Source organism: Anser brachyrhynchus, assembly GCF_964034855.1.
Source record: "Anser brachyrhynchus genome assembly, chromosome: Z".
In the NCBI taxonomy this organism is placed as follows: Eukaryota; Metazoa; Chordata; class Aves; order Anseriformes; family Anatidae; genus Anser; species Anser brachyrhynchus.
Window position 1 is genome coordinate 7,773,389 of NC_137697.1, and position 20,837 is coordinate 7,794,225.

The window sequence follows — 20,837 nt, forward strand, 5'->3', positions numbered from 1 at the left end:
CAGTCCTTGATGACATCCTTGACTCTCTTAGTACACTGTGAGAGCCTGGAGCATTTTTCTTTCAAATAATTGTTAAGATTGGTAAATGAAGCTCTTAGAAATGAAAAAGAAAAAAAAAGTTAAAGGTTGCTGCTGTGAATTAAGTTACATTGTTCTTTCTTAAGTATTAGTGTGATCTGTATTGTATAATAACAGTGCTTCATTAAGTATACGTTGGATGGAATTACTGAATGAAGTTCTATATTCATCTTTGGCTATCACATTCTAGTATATAGCCCTCATCTTATTTAGCAAGCACTATATCATTGCTGCTGGATAAGGCAAAGAAGCAGCATATGACTATATGAAGGGAAGAATGCATTGTGAGGCACGTTTACAAGAAACAGGAGCTAAGATATCAAAGATGATTTTAATGTGGGTATTACTATTCTTGGTGTTGTAACAATGCACTTCATTTAAAACACTGTTGGGTTTTTTGCTTTGTTTTTGTGGTGTGTTTTTTTTTATTGGTGAAATTTCTCTAGTCTGCTGGATTGTCTTCAGAAAAGCAGGATAAAACTCCATTTGTGCAATTTTTCAGCAGCTAATGCAAGAAATCTCTTTCCTGCACCACATGGGTTTTATTATTCTGTGAATGTGTTCATGGAGTATGCCCTGCCCTGTTTCAAATGCAGCTGCACAATGTTGAGGCTGTTCCACTGTCATCTTTACAGTTTTCATGCCAAAATCTATGAGCTGGATTTTATCAGCCCAGTGGTAGAGGAGAGGGATGAGGCCAGTTAAAATTTCCTCCCAGTTTCACAAGTCCAGCGTGGTCTCTTCTCACTCTTGTTACCACTCCTTTGTCAGCCTGCAAAGTGCATGAGGACCATGTACATGCTACTGATTCAAACAGCAACAGGAATTTCCAAATGTGGGAATGGGTGCATTGTAGTGCCGTGTTTCCAAAATTGATGGGTTGTACAGTTATGTTAGCAGAATAGTCCCAAGAATGCCTTTAGCCCCTGAGAAGTGCTATCTTCCAAGCTTTCTTAAGCCCTACTTGTAAGTTAGCACCACCAAGTGCAAAACAGAAGCATTTTGCTATTGATTTTCAAAATTAAGATCTCTGGACATTTCATAACTAATTAGTGACTAATCTCCTTTGTTGCTCCCTGCATGTTTTGTTCTTGTGTGAATTTTTTTTGGCCCTGAGCACAAAATGTCATTTTAATCATGCCAGTTAAGTATGAGGAAAATGTTTATTAACAAAAAAAATAAAAGATTTAGTTAAAAAATTACTTCAGAAAGCAGTTGAGTTGCATTTAGAAATTTCATGGGGAAGATGAAAGATCTGAGTGTCACTGTAATTAAAGACCTATTCACGTTGCTTAAACCCACAAATTTTTCAAATACATTTTCACTACAGAATCAGTGGTGAATTTAACAGAGCTTTCTATGCAAGATATGCGTTTTCAATTGAAGTATATTCAGTCGTTGGTCCTTTACCAAACACAAATAAATTTTCTGAGTGCTTTACTCTTGTGATGTCAATGTTTTCCAACTAATTCCTCTGGACATGCTTTTCCTTTGCACTGCCAGGCCATACCAGAGACCACAACAACAAGTTTTTGCCTTTCTCTTGCACTCATCTACATTCTGCTCACTTGAAGTCTAAACTCCCCATTGCTTCTGCCTTACATGTTTCCTTGCAAACTGCTTCCTACCAAATCCTCTTTCTTGGCAAGTTCTGCTTTCTTAAAACGCCAGTCGTGAAACTGGGACCCAGACCTAAGACATTTTCCTTCAGTTAGGTTTCAGCTCATGCCACCAGCATCTCTCAAGTGACATGCAGCCATTTGCAAAATGCTGCCCTTAACGCTCCTAATGCAGCTGGAGCTGAGAGTTGCCACATTGCAAGGCTGCTGCCGAGAGGCAGGGCAGTGTCACAGGGAGGGATGGCAGTCCTGGGTCTTGGGAGAAAGGAGGACCAGGAGTAGGGGCTGGCAATTCATACAGAGCAGGGCACAAGCTGTGTATGGGGCAGTGTTTTTGAGTTTCCAGGAGTTTGTTCACTTGAAACACAAATTACCAGAAATCAAAACCACTTATTTTAAAACAAAGGAGAAAAGTCTTTGTAACTAGGCTATTTTTTGTTGTTGTTTTGTTTTCTTGAGTATCTCTTAAAGGCTTTCAATTATTGACAGCAGTGGAAAGATGACTAATTTTCATAAACATTTCTGAGACAAACACACATATTCCACAAGACTTACTGAATATAAAACTTGATAATATTTTGAGGGATGGGAACACACACATGGATTTTTACATCAGCTGCTATATTTTGAAGGATCTTTGAAACTAATATGTAAGTTAACAATTAAAATGTAAAGTATCACAGCAATCAGTCAGCAGAGATTACATGCAGTAACTTTGCAGAGAAAAGTCTGTAGAGATTTCTTATAAATGCCTGGAAGTTTCAACCTTGATGTAAAAAAAAATGCTTAACGTTGGAACTGAGACCACATTGCTGTCATCAGAAAGCTTTCATGGTTATTCTCAGTTGCCTTCCACCCTGTTTTAGCAGTCCAAGTTGTACAAAACTTGTGAAAATGACATAAAATGAGAATGATAAAACTTGGCTTTCTTTTATATCATGGCCATTACAAGAGATAATGTAAAGAACCTTAAAATGAGTGTATGTATCATCATTTGTAAGCGCTTTATTCTGACCAAAATGAATTAAAGCAGCCATGCCACAAAGGAAAATGAATACCTTAAAGGAAATCTCAGGGATTTAAATTCTTATGTATGCATATATATAAAAAATGAATATATTTTTGGTCCTTAGTACAGTCTTTCTCCAGTTTAGATTAATTAAATTAATGCTTAAGAAATACATATTATGAATATATCTCTGTAATCTCCAAACGGTAGCTGTCTTTGGCTGATCTCAGATATATTATAGTAAATAATGATATGAACAAACCATTGCAGTTTTATGTCTATTAATCTTTATTGGGTAAATATATGTTTTACAAAGTAAGCAAACATTCCTAACACAAACAAGACATAATTTTTTTTCAAGATTTTTCTGACTGTGAACCTTAGTTCATGGTGCCATATATCTCATGCACCTTGTGCACTTACTCCAGAAGAATAACATTTTCTGATTACCTGGTGAGTGAGTTTTAAATTGAAGGCATGCCAGAATGTTACTAAAATACTAATTAAAATAACATGGTCTCAGGTTTTGAAAACTTACGTGGTGCAAACCCAACCCAAAATCATGTAAAAAAAATAAAAGTCATCAGAGGACAGTTCATTAAAGCTAATATTTTCAGTGGTTGATGCGTAAAACTAAAAAATTCACAAGTCATAATCATCAAGTATCAACATGCATTTTTCATCATAAGACATGGTTTTCATACACTAGGAAAGCGTACAAGAACACAGACATTGATAGGGCAGATTTTGATTCACTTTCTCTATTGGAGAGATAATGGTATCTTTAGCCAATAGAAGAGAATTTCAGATAAATATTGCCCTAACCCCACCTGCTTGTTACACATTAATGACAGGTAATGTCTGTGTGATCCCCTTTTAAAATGTAATTTGTATTTCATTAGCTTGCATGTGGAGAGACAGAATGTGCAGAAAATATATACAAACTTCAATATTGTTTTAGTATATTCAGTGCTGATTCTGATGAAAAGAAAATAGCAAGACAGGATTTCAGGTAGCCAAATTTTGAAAAACTGGTAGCAAATATTAATGAAATATTAATGCTGAAGAATGACCTGATTTACTGTGGTCAGAACTTCTGAGCCAGCCAGTGTTTGCTTTCACCAGTTAAATATGAACTGAGTCTCTGCTGCTTTGCTAGGCTGCAATGTCTTTTCCTGAAATACTGGCTCTCGGAAGGTTGGTAATAAAACTGTATCAACAACTTCGCTGCTAAGTAAATATGCCATACTAAAATATACATCCTTCTAAAAGAGCTCCAAACTTCACAAAATGTGTTTCTCTGTTTGTGCTGTTGACATATCCCAACTTCTCCAGCATATATACCTCTGCTTTGACAGCTTGCATTCAGTTACATCAGGTTTCAACAACTGAAAAGCTTGGAAGAAACATTATAGTTCCCCTGTCCAGTCTCGTGTACCCTGCAGACTAAGTTACCTTAGCTTTGAGCTCCTACTGAGGCAAGAATTATTAAATTAACAGTCTTTTTTTTTTTTTTTTTTAGAGAGAGAGCAAGCATAAATATGTACTAAAAATCTATGAAAAATTATCTTCAGAGGTTTGAGATGGGGATGCAATAAACCTGAATCCTTGACTCCTTAATTTTCACATTTTTTTTCTTTCTATTTGTAAAATTCATTCTAGTCCAAGCTTCCTTTAAATCTGGTCTCAGCTGAGCCTACTTATAATTCATTCAGGCCTGTTTCCATGATGCAAATTTAAATGAACATGTCATAAGAACCGAATAAAAGAACAGAAAAACATTGTTCACTTCCTGGTGTATATTTAACTAGAGTATATTTACAGACAAAATTGGCTTTACTGTGCAAACTGCTCTCTAAATTACTAAAACTCCTTCCCCTTTGTTTTTCAGTCGCTTTGGAGAAGAAAGCAATCACAACATTGAACAGCTGCAGCCTAGATGACAATACATCCTCCGTGCATCTGTAATTGTGTCAACTACCTGGTGTATTTGGCTCATCTCTGATACAGAAATAGCAACACATTGCATCAAAACAAGCCTTCTTGATCTTTACGTGTCGTAATGCAATTCCACAGTCCAAGAAAAATGCCAGTTCCCAGTAAGAAGCTTCCTCAGGTAAACACCTACTTGGTTGTTTCTTTCTTTACTTGGTTTCAAAGAGAAGAAACCCAGCAAAGGTGGAGAAGCGTTGATGGTCCCCATGGAGAGCTCCGTTTCCCATTCGCAGCCAGACTTCATCTCCCTTGGCAAGTTTTAGCACTGCACTGTTTCCTGAAGTGTCTGCTTTCCCTTTTGATTCATAGCTAAGGATGGATATTTTAACAAATCAGTTTTTTCTTTGTCAGCAACGATCATGCAAACAACTTAAAAAATGAATTTGAGAAAGCACATTGTTATCCTGAGCAAAACTTCCTGGAAAGGCTTGCCAACATTTTTTCAGCTTTATGCGGAAACTTTGGCATTTTTGTGCATTTGACCTGTTAGACAACCTCTGCACCTTATATAATTGTATCATTCCTTTCTGAAAATCTGGAATTCTGGAAGTTTAAATTATATGGTTTTGGTTTTGGTTTTGTTTTCCCCATGACACAGTTATGAATTTATGCTTTAAAATAGATTTCTGCTCATTCTTCACAACACTCCAGATTTCCTGTGATGTTCTCTTTTCCTCTGATTCATCCAAGTCCATTTTGAATGCCTTTAGGTCAGGAGTCTCCTGTGAGGTGAGTCCCTGTGCTCCCTGCACAGGCAACAGGTGGAGACAGGCAGTTTGCACCATCCTGAGGTCTTGTGTTGGAACTTCAGTGTGTATGGTGTGGGCTAACTCACCAACTTATTTGTGTGTTAGTTCCCTTTCCTCCATCTGTTGCTTTTTCTGATATTAATACATTAGGGGAAGAGATCTTGGTGCTTTTTGTTTTGAAGGAAAGATCTATTGGGAATGAAGCACCCTTCAGTGGTGCTTCTATTACTGGCCGTTGAAGAAGCAGCTTCAACAAGGCAGCTTAAATGAAGCCAGTGTCATCTAAGTGTCTAAAATCCAGTGTGTTGAATCTAAGCTTTCACATCCATTTATTCAGGCTTTGGAGAAAGACTTGATTTTGGCACCAGAACCCTTGTTGGTATTAAACAAATAACATTTTTCCAAACACTTTTTTTTCTTTTTTTCAGATGTCTACCTGGCTACAAGCTTCTTGACGTGGTCTTTATACGAGTCGCTAAGCTACAAGTGGATCCTATTCTTGATGATTCTGCAAGTAGTATAAACTTCATAAAAGTTCAGAAACTTTTTTATTCAAAGTGTGTTGAGGATAACAAAGCTAGTAAGTGGAACACCTTCACTTCTTACCCATCCTCACTATTGCAGCTTAAATGCTCTCCACCTTTAAAGTAAACATCTTTCCCCTAGTCTTTCACAAGACTATTATTAGCTGCTGAACACTCATTACACCCTTTCTCTGACAGACAAAATGAGGATGAAGATATGTATTAGCAGAATGACTTCATGCTACCAGTGAACTCCAACCCTGACTTGCAGTGCTAATTCCTTTTCCCTCAGCACTGAGGAACTTCTGATCAAGGCAGAATTTTTGGTCCAGGATCTGTGTCAGGTAGGATCCAAATTTGCAAGTTGAGGAGAGCAAAATATAATACTTTTTCATAGTTGGTTAATTCACCCTACCAAATTTCTTCAAAAAAAGAACAACTTAATATTTTTTTTGAAACATGAGCAAGCAGTCACATCTATGCAAACATGGCTTTTGCAGTGAAAATGGCCTGACCCTTCACTTACCTATATAAGCTGAATACTGTGTTACCATTATGCATCAGGTACACATACACTTCCTCCACATCTTCATGTTTCATCATATTGAAGGTGAAGAAATACACCCCTGAAAAGATTGCAAAATATCATATGTTTTCTCTGTAGAAGGAGGTAGTCACACTGCCGGCTTGTGCTCCTTGCTTAGGAAGCAGAACAGCTGAGACCAAAATTCACTTATAGTTATCAGTGAGTATTTTTCTTCTGCTTGTAGCGAGACCAAAATCTGATTCATTTTTATTCTGCCTAAGGCAGGGGCTAAGCAACATCCTGTTCCAGAGAAATACTTTTACTTAAACATGACAGGACTGCCCATCTCTTTCATCTCACCAAAAGAGAAATTTCCCACAGGCTGAGTCCTGTGACCTCACTTTCACCTTTTTTTTCTCCTTGCTTTCTTGCTGCTGCCCATTCCTAAAAGGGCAGCCTCCAGGCCAGGTTGGGCTCAGCCTCAGAGGCTGTCATGCAGCCAGCATCTTGCCTTAGCCAGTCAGAGCATGAGCTGTTTTAGCAGTACTTGCTGGTACTTACTGCTGCTCTACTGGCCATGCCACATCCCGAACAATGCAGGCATAGCCACCACTTCTTCTGTTTGCACAACACATCCCTTGCCATCACCCTTTTTCCTTCTAGCTCTTTCACTGTCTGAAAGGTGCCAATGCTGTCTGTGCAACTATGTCATGTATCGTGAGATATACAAAACACCCACAGGAGAGAGGACAAGCTCCTGCTCTTTGAAGAGTAATTCTGTAGCACTGACCCTACAGTGGGAGCTTGGAGTATGCATCAAAGTTGCTGAATCATTGTGGGTCAAAATTTAACATCCACATATACAGTAAGCTCCAAAGTGGGCAGCTGTGACCAAATCACCTATACCTCTAGCCACCAGTAAGACAAGTGCCACAGCAAGCTTGGAGGGCCTAACTTCCATTTAATCTATCATCACTTCTCATAGCTCTGGGTAAATGAATGGAAGGGTGAGAAAGGCCAAGTGAAGATGGTCTTAGGCTTTGCTTACATGCGTGTTTGGTTATGGCTCTCTCTCCCCCATCTCCTGTTGTTTCTCCTGTGCCACAGCTGTGAGGGGGGATTGATGTAGCAGAAAAATAACTCAGGAAAAACTGTAATGCCTTGGTTCCAGACACATCTGCTGTTGGCCAGCTCACAGATGGACAGATTCAAGGGAAAACAAGGATGGAGAGAATGGCTAGAGGCAGGAGGTGGATGAGAAGCTGCTGCAACATGTGGCCATGGTTATACCATCACAGTGGCAGAAGGGCTAAAGGTCTCAAAGCAGACCATCTTGCTCCTTCCCCAGATCTGGTAATGCCTCTTTCTTCTGCCTTTGTGCTAGCACTAGTCACGCTGGCTAGCAAGCCTTCTCTTGGCTTGCTCAGTTTCCAATACAATTTCCCTGAAAGCAAGTGGCAATCATGATGTCTCATCAGTTCCTTGTGCTAATGCAGCACTGTTTTCTCACCATTATTGATCACACTTCTCCCCAGAGCTCCAGAATTGAATTATTTTGTTTTGCAAGCACTCACCATTCACCGGAGCACCAAATCTCCCAGTCATAACATCAAAGAAATTTCCAACGTTGGTTTCGACACTACTGAAGATGATCCCACTGTTCTGGTTGCTGAAGTGAGTAGCCATGGAAGCCATGAAAGCAACCTGGAAAAATGCAGTTCTCAGTCAGTCGTCCGTTACGTGTACATGTATAGAGGAATCAGCTACAGAATTTTTTCCTGTATTTGCAGTCTGTTTATTTTCCTGACAGAGATGTTCTTCTAGGTTCTGCTCCAAGGCCATTAAACACCAGTAACAAAACTCCCATTGAAAGAAACTGGAAGAGTGCTAGCTTTCTTATATTCAATTGGACTATTCATGACTGTAAAGGTAAGTGTATGGGCAAGAGTTTGCAGAGCAGAACCTTAGTTTCAGATTTTATTTACCTTTGACTCTCTCTAGAATGATGCAATAGACAACTGGTATGGAAATGTATGGTGTTTTTGGTACGTGTGATGTAATTAGTTTTTATATGTTCCCCAATGCAGTTAGGCTGGATATTGCTTTTAACTGAATATGTGAAAAAATAATCTTGGTAAAATCCATACATATTGGTGTTTCTTGCTAGCTACCTACTACCTAACTACCTCCTAAAAATGCATCAAGCATTTTTATCAGAGTTCTCCTAAAAGTTCAGTGAGTGGGATTCAGCAATCAGCACTTTTTCTTTCTTGCCCTGTACCCCTCAGTCATGGCAACAGAGAGTGGTGAAGATCAAAAGAGGAAACTAAGAAAGTGAGAACTGTGCTTGAACTTCATATTATACTTCTTGCAGTGGGACATATTGGCCATGGAAAATTTTTCACAAGAAGCAGTGCAAAACCTCCCACACCAGACAATTTAGATTATTCTCAGTAAGATACCAGGGAATGACCTATAGAGAACTATTTTGCATGGGTAGGGAAGGAGGTTATCTCTTCTGTAAGTCTGTGATCACCCCATCTGATTGTCAGCGGTTGGGGTATAGGCAGAATCACACCTGGATGCCAGAAAGTCGCATAGTGACTTGACAGACACTTTATTATTGTCTCTTAATTTCTTAGAAGGAAAGTGTTCAACGATAGCTGTTAATGATCTCCATAAAAACAATATTTTTCATGAAATTCCAGCTACAATGGTATAAACAAACAAACAAACAAACAAAACCACCCAAAATTTCTTTTGATTTCAGATACAGAAAAGAAGAAAACTGAAAAAGGCAAAATCAGATGCCAGGTCAGATCCAACAATGGAAATCATTAGCCATCTGCTCAGAAATCTGAGGCACTCCAGATGTGAACTGAGGGTTTGGGCTGATTTTCCTTGTCCATACTTGATACATTTTCTCTGACAGCAAACAATTAACTTCTTGTTTCTCAGCCAGGATCACATCAAAATTCATCATGTGTTAAAGCAAAGCAGCTGTAATGGCCACTTGATGGAATTTTTTATTTATTTATTTTTAGATTCCATTTCACATTCTTTTTGAACCCAAGATATTTTCTTGGGCTGACCAAAAGAGCTGAAAAAGGTGTCCTTTTTCCCTATGTCTCATTTTGAAGTAACAGATCAACATGGGAATGCAAGTCTTTCAAAATAATTATGTACTTAAAACAGTATTGTATTCAAAAGTTTTTTGCCAATCTATCCACTTTCTAAAGTTCTTAAGCATGATGTTAATGAGAAATGATATGCTCTACAGTATAGGGAATTTTTAAGCACATCTATTAAAAATAGTGATGGAATTTTACACGGAAACAGGTATTGATATGTAAGCCTTTGTTATTTGTGCCATTTCATTATTATTTTTTCAATTAAATTCGTACCACTATGCATAAGAAGAAATACTGATCACTCATTTAAAACTGCAAAAATGTCTATGCTGAATGTAATTACAACCAATATGTTTTTCAAGATATTCAGCTATAAAGTTAATCCCAGTTAATTCTTCAAGGGTGCTAATATAAATCTGCTATATTACAAAAGTCCATTAGTTTTGGAAGCTTTTTTCATCATGATTTTTATTCTGTGCAACTATTCCATCTTCATGCAAAATAAGGCTGAGAATTCAAGCATACACAATGCCAAGAAATCTACAGTCATTTTCCCACGTTATACAGGTTATCTCTACTGGTGATTTTGCTGTTAACTTGCATACTTTTATGAGGATATAAAACAGACATGAATGACTGTTACTCAGAGCAATATCTTTCAGTTAAAAGGTGTAGATTTGTAAATAGATCAGAAATTTGTTTTTGCTCATGGTTGGAGGTTTTGGAAGTGGGATTCCTTTTCCTGCATGTTTGCTACACCCCATTTTGTACTTTCTGTGGTGAACTGACTTTGGGGGTATGAATCAGCTCAGGACTAAGACACTTCCATTTAAGAGTGTACATGTGAGTGAGGATGTAGACTTCCTTGTAGTTACTGGAGATCAAGTCTGTATAGTCCACGGAGTGTGAAGACCCATCTGCCCCAAAGCAGCATTGACCATCAGATTAAGGTGAGTTGTTCTTCTAGATCCCCAATGACTATAAATGGGAGTATATAATGAGTATATAATCAGTATTTAATGGGAGTTCAGATGCTTTCCTCATAAATAGGCTCCTAAACTATGTTAATTTGGAGCTAAATCTAACTCCAACCAGGAGCCCACACAAATGTATCTAGCGCCATCTGAAGTGTTTTAGGATTCCCCTATATGGGGCTGGCTGATCTGACAAGACCTACAGAAGCCCATTCCATAGTGGCAGCTGGATACCAGGGAGGATACATCCAAAAGCTTACCATGCACCTAAATCTTGCTTTAAGCACCTATGCTACACAGAATCATAGACATACCCAAATCTACTCCTGCTACTGCTGATGAACTACTCACATACTCACATATCCTCACACTGCAGTGTATAGTGTGGGCAACTCTTAAATCCCGTTTTCAGCAGCAGTCAAAGGTCATAGTTATACAAGCCCTATTTGCTTTTGGTTGCCTTAAGAACAAGACTATACCATGCCTCTGCTCTACTGCAGGTTTATATATATAAGATCTCCACCATCTGCTGAATTCCTGGGACATGAATAAACTCTAATCCAAATGCTAGGGGATTAGGTCAACACAGTGTTGAGCCCAGAAAATACATCCATTTCTCAGCAGAGCTTATAAGCTCAGGCTCGAACCCATATTTTTATGCTTTCCTGGCTTTCGGGTTGCTCATTCCTAGACAGACCCTACATGCTTCTCAACATATTTCAGACACTGAGACTTCTAAAACCACAGATAACTAACTGAAGGGTATTTTTCAAAACCAGAGGGTTATGGGCTGCACTCAAAGGTTTTGACCCAGTACTTTAAGGATTTGCTTACATGTGCTTATGAGAATCTCACAAAGCCTGACTGACTTGAGAAGCATGAGGCTGAGTAACTCCTTTACTCTTTTCACATGCCCTGGGAAGCACAGAATTATGTGTATAGTACAGCTTAATAGAAAAATGGTAGTCCCTGTTATTCACCTTTAGTGACCCAGGTACTGGCTTTCTGTCATAAAAAGGAGCCATTTGTTTCTTCCTGCCCATTTCTTAGCTGGAAACTTACTCTAAAAAAGGCTAAGCCCTGATGTCTTCCTTTCCCAGGAAGATCTGGCAGAGCATATTTGTCAGTCATGACAAATGCAATATATATGTCTCTCACTGTATTCATTTACAGGTGGATTTGCCTAAGTATCCTGCATTAGTTACTGCTGTAGCTGACACAAGCGGATTTGTACCTGTAGCTCTGGAGGAATCCCAGGGTAACCCTTCTCGCCTTTGGGTCCATGATGGCCACGCTCACCCCTCGGTCCCATATCTCCTTTGTCTCCTTTCTCACCTTTGGCTCCTTCCTGGCCAGTTGCTCCATTGTTTCCATTGTTTCCATGATTTCCTTGAAAGAAACAGAGTTTTCTGTTTAACTTCAATTATTTCATATAATACATTTCAACAGCTATCTGTGACAGGGTCTTTTTCTACCAGTTTGCAACACGTACACTTTTCATAATTAAACCCACATTGAGTTGTGATGGATAAGAAACAGTTGTGTGGTTAAGATGAAGGTAAGGGTTTTGATGAGCATGTTTCCAGAAGGACATACATTGGTGTTTTAGAGTCAATTCTCATGCTACCTTGGTGTTTCTGTGTAAACTGTAGGTGTCTTGGGTCACTGCATTGTTGGGGAGGTATGCAAGGAGGAGACCTCAGTGGACGTGAGGCTTAGGAAAAGGGAAGGCCACTGCCAGATGACACATACCTGGTAGCCTGCATATATACTCTTGCTTTTTCTTTTGTGTAAAAACATATTTCCTGTTGATTCAAGTTAACTAGGATAGGATAAGATAATTTTGAAGAACAGTTTGTTGTCTTAAGAAGTTGTCTACACAAGTGGAGAGTGGATGTAATCTTAAGCTAGTTAAATGACCCATCTGTGTGAAAAATTGGAGGAGCTACATTCTTAGGGTGCTGGTTAGCTTGAAGAGGTTGATAGCTTGTTGCTAGATTTAAAGACAAAAGCCTTATAATGAAACTCTTCTGAGATGGCTTCTTATAAAAAGGGTCATTATAAAAATGTGTTTCTGCATCTGCAGTATTACTTACTTCCCAATGTTTACTGAGGAAATTACTGAGCAAACATGTGTGACTATGCGACTGACAAAATGTTAAAGTTGGCCAGAATAACTGAGTAGTTATTATACCTGACTGAAGCAAGAGCCTGACCTTTCAATTAAGTACTCAGAGGATTAATTGGTGTCATCATTGATCTACTTCAATGTGAATTTAAATTAGAGTCTTTGTCACTCTGCTTGTTCTCTGATTAGTCACTTAAATTATGAATTTACAAGAAGAATTATGTTGTCTGTGATCAAATCTGAATACGTGATTCTTCAAAGTTTTTGTACTATGAAAAAATTGACTTCAAACTAAGAAGCTAGAGAATAGAAGAAATCAACCAATTCTTTGTTTGTTTGTTTGAATGGAGAAATCAGTAAGTCCCAAAAATAACAAGAATGATCTTTCCTGAAAGAACAGCACTACCCTCCTAACAGCTCAGAACAGAAGTGTACAAGTGGTATTTGTTTCAATCAAAGGAAGAACAGCTGTTGTCATTCCCCTCAAGCACACAATGATAGAAAATGCAGCAGTTGAATGAAACAGAAATTCTAGGCTGTGTAAGGTTGCCACTGGCCATACATTTGTGGCATCCTTTGATAACACAAGAGTGTGACGGAGTTGCATCCTGGCTTGAAGAAAGGGCAAAGCTGGGACTGGGTTGTGCCCCACTGTATTGACCAGCAGCCTTAAAAGAGCGGGTGTAATAAAAATATTGTCCAGCTTCTAAGAAGTTGACTATGTATTAGTACGTAATGCAGTATTTCTGAACAAGAGGCCTCACCATTAAACTCATTTACATTATACATCTGCTTTAGGAATGATCGTATTCAAATCCCTGAAGGTAGCTGCTGTAGCAAACAGACAAACATACAACTATCTTTTTTCCCTTCTGTAGGCTCTTCTTTTTCTAGTTTTGTGTATTCTGTTCTTCTGTGTGCATTTTTAATTTAAAGAAAAACTACTTCTTATTGTGGAAGACAGCAAGAAAGAAGAAAAAGAAGTTTCCATGAGAAAATAGGAGAAGGTGTGTCTCTGTAAAAATCTGGCTAGCAGTGTGCCAGATGAAAAAAACTCCTGCATACAGTACACAACAGCATTGCTATCCAGCAATCCATTATTGCTTCACTATTCGAAGGTGAAAGCAATAATCAACTCCAGGAAACAAGTTCTTCCAAGTTTAATGGAAGCTTCATGCTGCTTTAAGAAGAGAGAACAATTTGGCCTAGAAACATAAGGAGATTAATTTCAGTATGAATATTTGAAAGCTGATTTTTATTAACAATTAGTTTTACACTGGGAAAATCTTTAGAATCTTACTGAAAACCTCTGTCTTCCTAAGAATTTATAGAAAAAACTTGCTTCCAAATCTGTCCCCAGATACTGATTTGGACCATTCTCTGGTACTTTGAGAATAGCCTGTAATTTGTAGTCTGTAATTAGACTGTTCAAAAATAGATTAAAGTGCATTTTTTACCTGGCATCCCAGGGGGGCCAGGAGGTCCTGGGGGTCCTTGGTATAGCCGAACTCCAAAGTCACCACGGCAGCAGGAACTACAGTCTGGATTCTGCGGTCCAGTTTGCGGTGGCTAAGTGCACAAAAATAAATTTTAATTAACTCGTTCATGGAGTGCATATACATGTCACTTACAGGGTCTTCATTGCATAGCCTCTGTTTATATATTTGCTAAGTTTTCAAAACATTTCTTATCTGGAATGAAATCTCCCATACTTGGGTTTTCCCTAAAGATGTTATTTCTGGAAGATTTAAGGCAAAAGCTCTTCAGGTGTTCTAAGACCGATATGAGTATTAAATAAATATAAATATACAAAAGAAAAATGTTGTCAACAAATGTAGTGGGGGTTTTGAAAACAAAATAATACCAAGTAATGAAAGTTAGCTGAATATTTCAGTTAGGTTCCTATCTTGATTTTCACTGATCCCACATTTCTGCTGACCTTTTGTTGGCAAACAAGGCTAGGAGCAATGAATGGCAGGAAAAAAAGGGATTCCATTTGGCCATCAGCAATGAACAATTCTTCAATTAGCATTAAGAAAACTGGGCCAGACTGCCAGAAGGAGATATTCAAAAATGCAGCATATTCCTGTTAAAGCTCTCAGACTTGCATATTTACAGGCTATTAAAGCTGGGAGAACCTAAAAAAGTGCCAAGGTACAATACAAGTAAACTAATACATTTACTAGAAACAGCTCAGTTTCTGTAATAGTTTGATAATGGCTTTATTTCAGTGCTTTTCCTTCCCAAATTATTGTATTTATACTAGTGGAGTCTCATTCAATCCTGGTTAGATTTTGTAGCTAGGCATTGTGGTGATTCAGTGGCCACAAAACTTCTGATGGGTCAGCTGAGGTAGAAGTACTAGGTTTGATTTTATTTCTCTACTTCCTCATTTTTCCTACTGTGTTGTTTTTTTCTTACAATTTTTTGCTATTATCCAGAGGCACAAATCTGCAGTTCTTAAATTCTGCAGGAGGATAGTTCCAACTACATCTTTTCTTTCAATATCCTCCTAGGTCTTCCTTTCCTTTCTTTCCATCATCTTTATCATCCTCAAATTACTCGCTTGATGCAGACCTGTTGGTTTAACAGCAGCAAATGATCCTCTGGTGAGATGGGAGCTTCCAAATGAACATGCAGATGTGCTGTATTCCTGCCCTCAAGGTCAACAGCTGGATTTGAAACACTGCTTTTCTGCCCATGTTTTGAACTCTTCCAAGCATGCCTCTAGAACTCATACCCTCAGAATTCATTCATTTCAAAAGGCTTGGGAATTTATGTCATAAATACAGAAAACAACATTCATGCCAACAAAATACTGCTACACGTCCAATGCCACAGACACGTTCCCTCTGCATCTGGAACCACTGACAGTGAAGCCACCATGGGAGGAAAGGTTGACCTGACAGTTCAACAAATGTGCTCCATATTCAAAGACTTGTGGAAATGTTAAGACTTGCCAGTGGGCAGAAGAGCTTTGGATTTATGGGATTTTGGTCAACGAGATGATTTTCATCTTCATTTTGGATAAGTTCTATATTGTATGAGAAAAATGAGTTCTACTTTTTGGACTATCTCTTCCTGGAGAATCTGTTTGTATCTTTCTTGCTGCTTTGTCTCTCCCTGTTTTTACAAAGAACTTAACTGATAATCACCAGACACACTGTTTGAGTGTTTCCTAATATAACAAAAGAAGTAACCCTGTTTTCAGCTCATTTTCAGTTCTAGAAAGGGAGCCAAACACAAGAGGACTGGAACAGTGCAAACATTTTGCACCATCAGAAATGCTAATGTCAAGTATGGGCTAAGAATAAAATCTCCAGCTTTTTCTTTGATAGAGCCTGATATTCATATTAAACGAGAGGGCCAACTATATACGCTTCTGCCAAGAGCAAATAAGTACTATCAGCCTGGAAATACCTAAATACTTAGAACTGTGGATTATTGGAAAGGGAAGGCCTGAGTCCAGTCAGAAAACCTTACCTCAGGCACATGAAAGTCTCTGCACGGGTAAGATTTATTTTCTTACAAAACGCACTGAAATCCTGACCAACATTATTAGATAAGCAGTAGTTTTATTGCAAAATGGATACCAGCGCTGGTCATAGCCAAAAGCTATTTGACATAATCTCTCCAAAAACTCAACAGATTACGTGTGAAAGGGGGTAAGTCCTGCCAGCCTGGTTGTACTAGAGCAGTCCCACTGACTTGAAAATAGCTACTTATGGAAGTCATAAAATAGTATTGACTTATTATCTTTACTAATCCTTTGAAGAGGAAGAAAAAAATGTTCATAACTGGCTGCCAAGAACAATCAATATCGAGGATATTTTTTTAATCTCTGAAAACAGAGAACTTCATGAAAAGTACACTTAAAAGAAAAAGCTGTGGCTAATGTAAAATTACACCCAAACGGGACATAGATATTAATTACAGCCTACTTGCCAAAGGTGTCCTATGCAGCCGTTTGCACATAAATTTTATTGCACAATGAATCCTTTGGCATTGCTTTCGGAACACGAGTATGATTTAGGGTCTTTTGAAATGTATCTACCACACTGATATCCTAATAAAGATAGAAAACTGGAAACAATGACACTGCGGATATTTGTTGAATTTCCTAGGATTTAGTGTATAGGAGGCAGTTCTAGGCAGCAGATGGTCTATAAAATTCCCTTAATTTAAACATGTGAACTAATCATAGTAAGAGACCGAATCCTTTTTCAATTCCTAATTAATTTGATGGGTTTCCATTGTGCTATCTAAGACAATGCAGGAGACAAGTAATGTACAGCCACCATCCTTGGCTCCTGTTCTGAATGTAAAATAGCATTTCTTTGTGGGCACTAATGTCCTCCATGCCCCTTTTCTAGCAATGAAATAAACAAGCCACCAGAATTCAAGGCAAAACACCAGTAGTTTGACTAGTACCTGAAGGTTTTCAAGGAGCAAGCTAAAAAGGGCAAATGTGTCTGGCATGGCTCTCCCCATTTATTAAGAAACCATGTGCTAGAGAAATACGCATTATATTTTTCATAAGTTACCGGGGGTGTGGAAACTGACCTCTTACCCAGTGCAATAAAGACAAATGCCATAATCTCAGTGCCACAACAGGGAATAGGATCTTTAAAACTCTTTAACTAGATGGTTATATTCTCCTCTCACAGTTAGGATAAGCAGCAAAGTAGGACTTAAAGGTGAAACCTTTCCATTCACAGACCGGGTGTCTTCAGCAGCTGCAAAACAGCTTTCAGATAGCTCAGGGGGAGGGGAGAAGTTTGACATAAATTAAAACAAGTCTTTACCATCTCTTTTCTTTCTCTGCCTGGAAATCCCTGGAGTTTGGAGATGGAAAATACCTATTGCGTCAGCCACTCTGTGATGGATTGGCCCTGTCACGCATCTGCTAGTACTCCATTTCATTTCAGTAAGCCAAAACTTGCATCATTTCCCCAGAAAAAGATTGCTTCCCAGAGAAGGGACTGGCAGGTAAATGACTGCCATCAGCTGTATTCCGGCTTGCTGGGCTCATTTTCAATGTCACAGCCTCTTCTCCCAGCAGGCAACTCTGCACATGTACTAAACTCTCTGATGAGAGACACATGCACCCAAAAAACAGTGGCACTTTCTGTGATTGAGAGCTTTAACCTTAAAAAATCATTATGCTGCATTAAATACTGCATTATATGATATTTTGTTAGTAGTTGTCTTTAACTACCGATAACATATGGTCTATAATATGCAGCTGTACAATTCTCTATGCAGTAAAGAGGAACACACATGGTAACTGACTCATTGGAATATATATATCTGTTTGCTTACACTGTTTGTATACTGCAAGTGTAGTTTAGCATAACTACAGTTAAATATCTATCTTGCTGAGTGTACTATAGGAACATGTAATTCCTGCTCAAGAAATATGAAATGCAATGCACTACAAAAATTAAATGATATATTTATATTTATATTTAGGTCATATAGTGGTGTATTAAATTCATTCCCTTACTCAGATGTGTTTGAGTTCTTTAAGCCTAAAACAGGATTAAAATCAAATTTCCCCTCTGCTTATCATGAAATAGATTGTTATTCCACACTTGTCTGTATGTGCGTAATTTTTTGGAATTCAAAATGTCATGGTTCAAACTGAAAATTTGTTTTAAATCACAAAGGATAAATTGTGGACTGCATAAGACTCAAACATTTCTATCAGAAATAAGAGCAAAACATTCATGTTCTTGTTTCTAAGAAATATCAATCAACAAAAATTTCATTTGAGTATCATTTTGTTGTGCTGGGGAAAGCTTTGTCTTCTACCCTTCAGTTTTCATTTTAAATTTGGATTGCAATATTTTTTGTATAATCAAATTATGCAATTATCTCTTTGTTGTGAGCTAATGATTATAACATATAAAATGCCATGTAAAAGACATAAAAAGACCCCCAGTTTAGAAAGCAGATACTACAGATGATTTCAAAAGTTTCATTCCAAATCTTTTTCCACTGACACTAAGTTGATATATATCATTATTAAATCTATTCAGATCTCAAACATTTTAATATTTGTTTGTATTCAAACTATCCCTGAGAATAATAATTTTGAATACTAAGAGTTTCAATGTTTGTCTCAAGCCCAAGAGAGTATAATTTATATAAATAATTTTCAATGAAATTCATTCTCTTCTAATTGAATCTTTCCAAATATCTCTGCAAATTAATTTTCCTTCACATCCAAATGAGTCGATTGAATCTAAAACTTAATATATTAATTAAGTAGTACCTTGAAATAGTTAAGAGACTGTATATTACAATGTATGATTGCATTGTATCATAGTTTCAGCAAAAGAGGACTTCTGTCTATGTTGTTACCAGTGTTCCAAAAACACTGCTGGCTCTGCCAGCTCATTTAAAGATCCTATAAAGCAACCCAGCAGGATACAGACCAATATACAGCTATAATAAAATTCATTTCATAAATATATTGTTAATAATCTTAGGAAAAAAAATAAATATTCTCATTAGCTTTAAAGTTATCTTTAGAAGATTAATTCAGAGTACCTGGACTCTATCTGAGGTAGTCAGTTCTACATCATCTACCTCTGGTCTCAGGACATTTTGGTCTGTAGAAGAGCTATTAGCAACAGTCCACTCTATAAGTTGACTCCGCTGTTTCAAATTTTCCCTGCTTCTGGAACCTTTATGGCCAGTCTGGTGGTGACTTTGCAATACTTTGGCCACTGGTTTATAAGATCTTCTGCTCACCTCCATGTATTCTTCTTGACACAGGCAAAATGGAAGAAAAAATAAAGCCAGCAGATGCCAACTGATGAAATCCTTCTCTGCCATGTTATTCAAAATAATTTCTCAGGAGTCCAGAAAATGCCTTGCAGAAGGAGAACCTCTTTGCTGCACCAGGAGTTATGTGGTCCTTTCAGCTTTTCCACTAGTAAGCCTGGCACTGAGACCAGTACCAAGTTTTATACGGTTGTGTGCAATAAATAAAACTAAAAATGCCAAAGTGACAGGATCCTTCATCCAAAATCAGTCATGCTCCTTTAAACAAACCAGGCATTATTCACCACTTCACCACCACAAGGAAAATTGATTTGTATGCTGGAAATGGCCACAGCATTTAACGGACTCCCGTGGTTCCTATTTGGGGGCATTAAGAATGTAGCACCTTTTCTTTGGCATGTTTCTGTTTAAGTGTGAAAAAATGTGATGGAAATGGAGAACATGTGGCTAATGGTTTACGTTCCCTGATTAGACATGGAAAAGCTGTGAATTCACACTCTAAAATGTCTTTTGGACACAGTCACCTTCCTTATTTGCCAGGAAATTCACACACACAACTGCGTCAGCCCAGTCTGAAAAATCCTTCCAAGAGCAATTAGGAAACAAAAGCACAAGAGGAGCTTTTGCATATGATTCTGCCCCAATGGCTGTTTCTGACTATGCTTTTCATTCACTAAAAGAAAAATATTGAATTTCTGTCAGTTGGCCAATGGTGGAAGTAGACTGGGTAAGTAGCTCTGAAAAACTGGGTTGAATTCAGATTCACAGAGCCCCGTTTCTCAGCTTTAGTTCAACCTACTCAGCCAGGCAATATTTTTCCCTTGAGTTCACAATGTTTTGCTAAATGCAACTGCCAAACCAAGTTTCATGTCTTCTCTGCCAAGTAAATATAAATTTACCGGGGGCTTATTTCAGACTAAAGGAATCAAATTATATATCTATAATAATATCCTTATTATATTTTTAACCACCCACTAGTATCCTCTAGAATGCCACATCTGCAGAAAGCAGTCCTGCAAATGCACACACATAGAGGCTTACACATGCATGCACTTCACCCTCCTGAGAGCAAGGAGCATCCCGGCGCACGAGAAACACTTCCCCAGTACATGACAGTATCACTACTGAAGGCATCGGTCCCAGGGAATGATCCTTGGCCCTGCAACATGATGGACTGCTCTGGACCTCTCGTACTGAATTTGCTCAAGGATGACTGCCCTGATTAACAGGGCTCCTCTCTGTGACCTCTGTGGTGCTCTGTGGCCTTGAATTATCCCCCCTCTCCCCCCTCTTTTTTTTTTTTCTTTTCCCT

The 20,837-nt window shown here is 38.1% G+C and overlaps 1 protein-coding gene across 2 annotated transcripts; it reads right to left on the reverse strand.

The window, feature by feature from the left end:
* Positions 1-2,747: 2,747 nt before the first annotated feature.
* On the reverse strand, positions 2,748-20,043 carry C1QTNF3 (C1q and TNF related 3). 2 transcript variants are annotated; one of them, XM_080574796.1, is made up of 6 exons: positions 19,289-20,043; positions 14,191-14,302; positions 11,840-11,994; positions 8,075-8,204; positions 6,501-6,600; positions 2,748-5,010 (listed from the first exon to the last, which is right to left on the reverse strand). In XM_080574796.1, exons 1-6 carry the CDS (start codon positions 19,574-19,576, stop codon positions 4,851-4,853), a joined length of 945 nt encoding a protein of 314 aa, XP_080430922.1. In that variant the 5' UTR covers positions 19,577-20,043; the 3' UTR covers positions 2,748-4,850. The 2 variants fall into 2 exon arrangements, with proteins under 2 accessions (XP_080430922.1, XP_080430923.1); XM_080574797.1 differs by having other exon boundaries at positions 2,750-5,010; positions 19,493-20,043.
* Between the last annotated feature and the right edge of the window lie 794 nt (positions 20,044-20,837).